This window comes from Colias eurytheme, chromosome 12 (assembly GCF_061535395.1).
Source record: "Colias eurytheme isolate Ceu_HAF_F1 chromosome 12, ilColEury1 Martin Lab GWU primary, whole genome shotgun sequence".
Lineage (NCBI taxonomy): Eukaryota > Metazoa > Arthropoda > Insecta > Lepidoptera > Pieridae > Colias > Colias eurytheme.
The window spans coordinates 5,081,495-5,090,600 of NC_142991.1; the positions used below are offsets into that span (position 1 = coordinate 5,081,495).

Below are 9,106 nucleotides of genomic sequence, written 5' to 3' on the forward strand. Positions count from 1 at the left end.
GTTGCTCTACTTCGTTAAATTTAATATTTTTGTTAATTGATTATTTTTATCTTAGTTTTGTGCAAATATTCGTATTTTTAAACATTTGATTTCGATATGGAAAATAAACGAAAAAATACGCGTGTAACTACTAGAAAAAAAATTATCTTCGAACATAAAGTTAATGAAACCAAATAGATTGCAAAGGTGATTGGCAACAATTTCTTTATTTTACGGGGTGTCAGTAAAGGGATGTATATTTCTTTAAAACTAACTAGCGACCCGCCCCGGCTTTGCACGGGTGCAATACTGATACTAAATACACTACAGAAAAACTGTGAACGTTGTATATAAAAACATAGCGGCCCGCTCCGGCTTCGCACGGGTATAAAATAGATAGCCGGGCGGCCGGCCGGTACCGCCGCAAACTCTACGTCCCGCAATTTTTAAATCTGTAATATCTTCGAAAATATTCACTTAAATCATACGGTGTAAAGGGCGATAAAGATCTATATTAAATGAACAATGTATTCAAGGTATTTAATTGGTTAAGGATTAATGCTGTATTGGTTCAAATCGCTTCGAAAATTAGCCATTATTTGTCGTAAAAAGAACATTAGAAAAAAAAGTTATTGTGGGTTATCCATAAGATATAGACATATACCATCGCGGACTTTTCTGTAGACCTTTTTAATGTGTATAATACTTAGTACATTATTTTGATAAAACTCGTACGGTTCAGCCTGCGTTTGCTATGTAAGCGGAAAAAAATGTAATTTTTTACGACATCACATTAGAAACCTCGAAAATAACAGTACTTATCCACTATTTAATTTTCTTATAATATAATTTTTTTGAAGTTCCAAAAATGTTTATTTTTCGTTTGAGAAATACGAAATATAATATAAACTTGTATTGAGAACTTGAACTTCCTAAGTTCATCCGGGGAAATCCCCATACGGGGAAAATGATTTGTTTACTCCAAAATTGATCCGAGGTGTTTTAATTTTTTCTTCTAGTCATTTTCAACGTAGCGGCATTTTGTTTGATTATTAATTTTGTAACTTAAATACAGGATGTTGGTTTTATATTCTGATCTTACAGACGCGCTGACAAATTTAGTCCGCCATTTCTAGTTTAGTCTACCAACTCTAAGTACCAATATTAAAACGAATGGATTATCATCACATCATCAAAACTCAGATGTAATGGAAGATCACAATAACATAGAAAATTCAGTGGGTGTTGAGAACTAAACAAACAGAAGTAACAGAGACGCGAAGAATAAAAAAAGAGGACGAATACGATAATTCGTTGATGCTTTCCCTTTTCGACGTATTGTTAGGGTACATCACCAATCTGCAAAAAACAAAACTGATGATTCCCAATTGCTGATTAAAAATGAAAAACAAATAATCGACAACAGTGGTGGTGAAAATTTGCTGATCACAATGAAACATCCTTCAGTGGTAGCAGATTTACTCATTTAAAATGTATCGGTGAACAGCGTAAAGGAGAGGAGGACAGGAAAACATTATGAATGTGGATGGTGGATTGTATACAGGGTGTAATCGATAAGTATGTGCAGGCGATTATGACGTTATTATTGCAGGTATCAAAAAACTTAAAACTGATATCGAAATTACTTTACCTAATGAGCAAAATGACAATAATAACTTTTTAAAAGTATAACGAGAAATATCTAAAAAATTTACTTTATACACTCCCATATCAAAAAGGGAAAATGGGACTAGTAGAAGTTAAATGTCTAATTCCGGCAAAAGACATGAATGCGGAAGATGCGGTTAAAAAAAAAATTTAATATTTGAAATACAATGCAAAAAATAACACTTTTGTCATAGATAAGAATCATGACTATTTTTTCCAAATTCAGGGACAACTAAACGTTGCAGAAGCAGAAGTCTGCTTATTTGCTGTTTGGACTGGAGTGAATCATTCGTTAAAAATAGAATATATAAAAAAGTATGTAACGTTTAGGCAAAATAAAATGATGGACCATTATCAAGATTTTACATAAATTGCCTACTGTCAGAATTGATTGATTCGAGACTTCAGCATTCGATGTCCATCAAGGACCCATCCTATATCATTCAAGCGATTGAAAAAAAGAGATAAATCCAGTGCAACCGATAAAGCATCAGAATGCTAGCAAAAGATTTATTAGGTTTATCAAAATAAATCTATATATTATACATAATATGTATAATAAATCTGTAGAAGACGCGAAGACTGACATCCACGCGGACGGAGTCGCGGGCGGAAGCTAGTCAGAAATAAATATCTTTTGTTTTCATTTGCGTATTTTTCTATGTAATAATTTTTTAACACAAACATTACATTTTTTTTATTATATACAAAATTTGTTTATCCGTTTTATTAGTTAAACTGAACAACTTTCACTAAGAAACTTAGGTCGAAAAAAATGTATAGAGTTATGCATTTTGTATGGAAAGCTTATTTTTTTTTATATTTCGTCCAAATTTCTTTGTAAAAGTTGATCAGTTATATAAACATGAAGTTGAAGATATCAATAGAAAGTATTCGCAAATTTTGTGTACTGATAAAAAAAAATCACCCGGTGTAATTTTCACGAAAATTGTTTCAAATTGTCATTTTTGGTACTTATTACGAATATTAAATTATGCATACGAATGATTTAATTTTTTAAAATTAAGTGGAGCAACTTTCCCTTAGTACATTTGTATTATTTACATATAGGATGACAGGATGCATTTGTTTGCACTACTAGACCAAGCCCTTAAGGGATCTGTGTTATTCGTTTGTAAATGCCATATCGTTCAAAAATTTAACTAACAATAGGATAGATTAATTACGGATTTGTTGAAAATAAATCAGGTGCTCCGAAGTCTGGCAGCTATATGTGCGTGAATGGCCGGCGCGCTTCGCATGTCGGCTATTGAATGTCGAGCTTTTGTTAAAGCTTCTTGACGACACTCTTCGTCTTGTAGCAAACAATCTATTATTTTAGCTACAATTGTCGATGGTGGAACATGAGGATTCCCTGCAATTAATTAATAAAGAAATAGATTCAAAGAATAAGAAATACATTCAAAAATAATGTCAACGGGGAACACCGCTGTATGCTAGTATCAAAAGTATTGGATTGAAATTGGAAATGAAATTGATTATTTTTCCGACCCAAATATCGACCAATAGAATTGCACCATTCGACGTCACGTGGTACAACCTACATGGTATTATACTGATAATTTTTTGAAAATTTTCTCTGGTCGTTGACGTCAAACTGACAGGTTGAATTCAATTGTGAAATTATTGGCCGACATTTGGGACGGAAAAATAATCTCCCGAATACCACACGAGCTTCAAAATTATCTGGCATTTCCCTCAAGGTTCCCTGCAAACAAATAAAGTCGTCAAGTTTTTCAGGAAAAATCACTCGCGCTTCGCGCTCGTGATTTTTTAACCTTGACTAAAGACTTGACTCCTTCATTTGTTTGCAACGAACCTATCGGAAAATACCCGATAATTTTGAAGCTCTTGTGGTATTATAAGTGATAAACTGAAGATTTCATTAAAATAAACATCAGGAATCGAAAAATATTTACCAATTGAAATATTTTTTCTCTGAGGATATTTTTTTACTAAAATTTTTTTTTAGCATTCTGTTTAAGTATTCAAAAGTGTAAATCATAAACATAAAGCAGTTTATTTTGCCACAAATACCAATATTTACAAAATAAGGCAACTGATGAAGTAATTCACATGATAAACATGTTCTATCTCATTTTCATATTGTTGTTTCCTTAACACAGGATGATTCATCATTATTTATTAATATTTAATTATTAGTATCATTATGTAGGCTACACAATTAATTGCCAAAGATTAACAATTTCAGCTTACATCCATATATTATTAAGACTAGGTTAATGTTGTAATATTACTGGAAAAAATTGTATTTGATATACCTCCAAATTTGATAAAAATTATTACATAATATAATATTATAAAAACAAATAACAAAGTACTTACTGTACTGCAATCTGCGGAACCTGGTATGAGATGTGATAGTTAGATGCTACTGGTTTCATAAACCGACACACTGGAGTGCAGTGCTCTGTTAGTAATTTTGTTAGTTTTATTAGTGAACACATTATTGTTATATTAAAAAGCCTTCCCTGTTTGTTAAAATAATGACCAGAATATTAGTAAATACAACACATTATAATAATTATACCTAGTATTATCATGATGAATATAAAATCATAACTTAATATAATTGACACATGTTGAAATTGAGTAGAATAAAAAACAGAATATTTTTTTCACTTTTTTTTAATTGTAATTACTAATTACCATGATAAATGTTATGTTGATGATTATCAATATAATTAGTAGTAATTGAGTAATATTTTTTCCTATACAATAAATTAAGTATGTTTTTCATTTACAATTTTTACAATTGTAACTGTAAAAATTGTAAATAAAAAACAAATTATAAAAGCATTTGGTTAGTATTTATAAATAGGATTATAAAGACAAAACACCAGAAATATTTAATGTAAATAATGTTCCAAGCCCAGGAGATACCCAAAAGATAAATTTGGTAATTATAATTTTTTGTATATGAAATAATACGAACATAAAATATGTCAAACAGTACATACCAGTTAATCCTCGGTAGCCAAACACTCCACAATCATGCATTTTCATGGAGTGCTGTTCGTTTTTAATAAATTGCTCGGTGCTTATTCCTTGCAACTGCAAGAAAAAACATATTAACTTATAAAATCACATATAATTTAGAGAAACAATGTTAATAAATGATTTACAAAATTAAACACCTTGTTTGTCTATGATATGGGAAAAATAAGGATATTGTTTAATGGTACATAAGTGAAATGTAAAACTCACCTTTGATGGCACTAAAAATCTGTCAGGTATTCTCTGAAGTTTTTGTTGCTTCTCACTTGGACCAAAGCCCAATGCTAATAAAACAGACTCGGCATCAACTTTTCTTGCTCCCAGAACATTTAAAACAGAACTGCCACTAGACCCACTGGCATCAGACTGAAATCATGGAAAATAAAATAAAATCTAAATTACATAGCAGTATGCAGGGCATGATAAATTATCTTAAGTAAATCAATGTTCACAAATTATTAGTTAAGTTTTTATCAGCAATAACTTTCAATACTCACTTGCAGTGACTGATCTCTTAGTAAAGGATTTTTAATTCTAGGTGAGCAACCTTCAGACTGAATGGAATGATCTCTTTTTAATTTTATTTTAGAGCTCTTTGATTGGACATTAGTAAGGACTCCACTCTCTAAAGATTTTCTCTTCCATATTTCTTTTGTTTCTGGAATATCCAATGTTTGGTCATCTTGTAAAATATCATGGTTAGCTTCAATTACTGTGTTTTCAGTGATGGTATCTTCAGCCTTGATATCTCCAGAAACTGTTCTTGTATCAACTTCATTTTCATTAGTTCCATTTAAAGTGATTGCGACATTGGATTCAACTTGAGTCTGATCATTGTCAATTGGCAGTGAGTCCAGCCACTGCTGCACCGGGCTGCTACGACGCATGTCGTCAATAACTCCACTGAGCCAACCGCGTACTTTCCGTTCTAATATTGAGGAAACTGATTCATTGAAAGTATCTAGAATAATATTTATAAATGTGAAATTGTTTATTATGCAAAATTTAAATTTAATCTGCATTTACTCTTATTAATACCACATAATTTAAACATAAGTTTATTATCATAAGTCTTGGATTATTCTACGTTAAATAGTTTACAGGTATTTCGTTCCTACATTACATACAAATACCATATAATATTATGATTCCATTATTTATGATCATAATATATAATATCTTCACATTAGAAATGACATGCACAGATGAGAACTATCATAAAAAGTTCATGACTTCACTATCACAAATTATCTTCATTTGCACATACAGCTCACAAAACAAACATTTAGTACACGACTATAGTCTGTCCACTATAAGAATTGCTTTTTGACAGCTCGACGGGTGATACCAGAAGTGATGTTCAAAATGTTATCGATTGTGATACCATTTCAATTATAAATTCAAAATATTACCATAAATCGAATCAGGTACGTAAATAATAATTACAACGTAAATGTACTAATAAGATATGTAATAATAAGACCACATACCTATGCATTGTATGTTAAAACTAAACTAAACTAATATTTTATTATTTATTGGTTTCTATCTTACAATTTGGTTGTCTTTACGTTTAAATTATATAACATAATAGAAGAGTTTTTCTGTGTCGGATATATTTTACAGAGTATTTCTATCGATTATTATAATCTATCGACCCATCATTGAACAATTCTGTGTAGACATCACTAAGTGGGCGGGACCTGTACATTAAGTACGATAATTATTTGTATGACATTTTAACATAGACAATACAATCCTTCATAGGCGTGAAGCTGTCAAAAAGCAAATAATATAATGGACAGAGTATAGTACAGTACAGTAGAAGTAGTAGTTTCGCATATATACATACTAGTATACGTATTAGTCTATGCTACTTTTAATGGAACTATGCAATGATTTCACGAAACAAACCTTGCTTTGGATCCATCCTTTTAATATAAAAGGCTGCATGCAATAAAGGATTTGTTAACTGCATGCGAAAATTCTGGGATTTAATGTTTGATTCAAAGTGAAGGTGAAGAAAAATTGTACTTACCACTTAATTTACAATTTTTTTGACATGTATATGAAATGAAATAAGCACTATTAAACTCTCCTCTTTTTTTAATGTACAATTCTTCGAAGAAGTAAAATAAATTAATATTCTAATATGTTTTTTTTTATGATGAAGGTCCTATGAATAAAGATTGAATTGAACTTCAACATAAAAATAAACGTCAGTCGTAAGCTGGGAGCTGTGCTGGGAGCTGTCAAGTGTCACTGACAAGCTTACTGACAAGTGACATATTACATAGATAATCTATATACATCATACACAGATCTTATTATAGGTAAAAGCACAACTATCCGTTTACAAAGACGTTATACAAATAACTAAACTGTACACCATGTTAACCCTTATTAAAACGCTGGGAGCTATACTTCCCACGTCTCAGATTGAAGTAAATCGTGTTTTATTTTTATATGCTTAAACCTAATGCAGTGTAATATTTATCTACGCAATCTTAACATTTCAGAGAACTTTTTTCATGGAAACACTTTTCAGAGAATTATTACATGTCATGGTAAACACACGTCAAAGTTAGGTGACGTGATTTTGCAGCCGAAAACGACCGTTATTTTTTAGTTTTTGGTGTAGTGCTCAAAAAAAATTAGATAAGTAGATTTGAGTTCTAGCTATGTAAACTAGACTATATTACGGTTGCGTGAAACGTATAAATATGCCCAGAATCTTTCGTATATACCTTGGTAGAGTCGATTGAAATTAAGTCTTTAAGTGGGAAGATATCATCCCAGTGTTCGTCACTGCACACGACATTCGGAAATTCTATATATAAAATCTGTGTGTCTAAAAAATCTTTTTTAGTTGGTATAAGCTACTTATTTATTGTTATTCGTTATTTCCTGATCAGATAATTAGAAATCTTAACTCAATACATTAGTATTTACCTATTGTTTTTATTTTGTTTTAGAAAAATGCCATTTTTATGTTGAAGTCATTCATTTTTCAATTCCCGAATTCTTCCCTCAGTAAAAGAAACTTGCATTGATGAGTACTTTCACCTCCTTTATTAAAAAACTTGAACTTTATAATTTTTTACGATAACATTAAATTCACAAGTAGAGTCAGGGCAACTAACTAGTGTTTTAAAATATTGATGTCTGGAGTGGACACTGGGAGCTATAGTTCCCACCTTTCCAAACTTTTTACAAAAGAGAACAGATGACGGGATATATACTTCCCACCGAAAAAAAGGTACTTCCCCCCCACTAACCCCTTTTTTGTGTGTATTTTTGAAATCTACGACCCAAAATTACCCAGGAACGTATATTACTTTTTTGTTAGCTCCTCCACAGGCTCGCGTTTGAATAAGGGTTAAATAAACGGTCCCACTGAGAGCTTTCTTGTCCCCAACTTGTCTCTTTCTAATTAGGTGACCATGGCTTAACAAAATATGGGAGAAATTGCTTGAAAAGCGAACGAGAAAAAGGTCCTGTACATATTATATTGATGATACGCTACTTAATGTATATGCAAAAATAAACTAAAACATAGTGTACGTATAATATGTTACCTTATTTAAGTGTAAATACCGTAAGTAATAATTTCAATACATAGCTGAATAATATAGCTTTTATCGTACCTAATGAAGCCTTATATCTTACAAGCGAGACCGTCTCGCTTTTAAGTCTTACATAAAATAAAAAAATACCGATGAGATGGTACAATGTCAAACAAAATTCTTGGTCGCCCTAACTACCATTATCTTATGACTGTTCTAGCATTGGTTCTAGCCGCTCCGAGTTGATATAAGGTTCCGCTCATAAAAAAAGCAACCCTAAGGGTAGGTAAGTATACCTATGGCAATAGATAATATTTTTTTAAAACAAATAAATTTGGTGCACTGTCTTGTTAGCAGTATATAACTTCTTTAGCCGTATATGAGTAGTTTCGTCGTCCCCTGTCCTATCCTATCCCACAGACTAAAACTTCCTATCAGAATTACAAAAAAAAATACATTAATTTCTTAAAACAATGTGCGCTTATTACTCGAGTAACATAACAAACAACCATTCCAAAAATGTATCCTATTTGGCAGACTTTTAATATTTATGAAGCAGGTGAGATTTTAATGTGATCGTGTACTTTATCGACGGATAAGTTTTAATCAATGATAGAAAAATTACCCCTTAATAATTAAACTTAATTATACATTAACAATTAAAACAACAACGTTGGTTAAAATAAAAAAGTAAAAATATTGTGCTTATTTTTTGTCATTATATTTAATATTATGATATACATTGTACCTACAATATACAACCTACAATATCACAAGAATTATTCAATAAATGATCATCTTACACTGAAATAAGTTTAATCAACAAACAAACCCTTCAGCTTTATAATATTAGT

At 31.0% G+C, this 9,106-nt stretch overlaps 1 protein-coding gene across 3 annotated transcripts; it reads right to left on the reverse strand.

Annotated features, from left to right (window-relative positions):
- Nucleotides 1-2,764: 2,764 nt before the first annotated feature.
- Nucleotides 2,765-6,916, reverse strand: olf186-M (Ki-ras-induced actin-interacting protein-IP3R-interacting domain olf186-M). Of its 3 annotated transcripts, XM_090107981.1 has the most exons (6): nt 6,601-6,631; nt 5,184-5,647; nt 4,897-5,052; nt 4,650-4,743; nt 4,015-4,099; nt 2,815-3,022 (listed from the first exon to the last, which is right to left on the reverse strand). In XM_090107981.1, exons 1-6 carry the CDS (start codon nt 6,614-6,616, stop codon nt 2,986-2,988), a joined length of 852 nt encoding a protein of 283 aa, XP_089964107.1. In that variant the 5' UTR covers nt 6,617-6,631; the 3' UTR covers nt 2,815-2,985. The 3 variants fall into 3 exon arrangements, with proteins under 3 accessions (XP_089964109.1, XP_089964106.1, XP_089964107.1); XM_090107983.1 differs by lacking the exons at nt 4,015-4,099; nt 6,601-6,631 and adding an exon at nt 6,725-6,916 and having other exon boundaries at nt 2,765-3,022; XM_090107980.1 differs by lacking the exon at nt 4,015-4,099 and having other exon boundaries at nt 2,765-3,022.
- Between the last annotated feature and the right edge of the window lie 2,190 nt (nt 6,917-9,106).

Bases quoted from the DNA above. Each gene is read 5' to 3' on its own strand.
- olf186-M (XM_090107980.1), bottom strand. The intron at 4,744-4,896 runs GTGAGTTTTACA...TTTTTCTTGCAG, and splicing joins GATTTTTAGTGCCATCAAAG to TTGCAAGGAATAAGCACCGA. The intron at 3,023-4,649 runs GTATGTACTGTT...AATTAATTGCAG, and splicing joins TGGCTACCGAGGATTAACTG to GGAATCCTCATGTTCCACCA.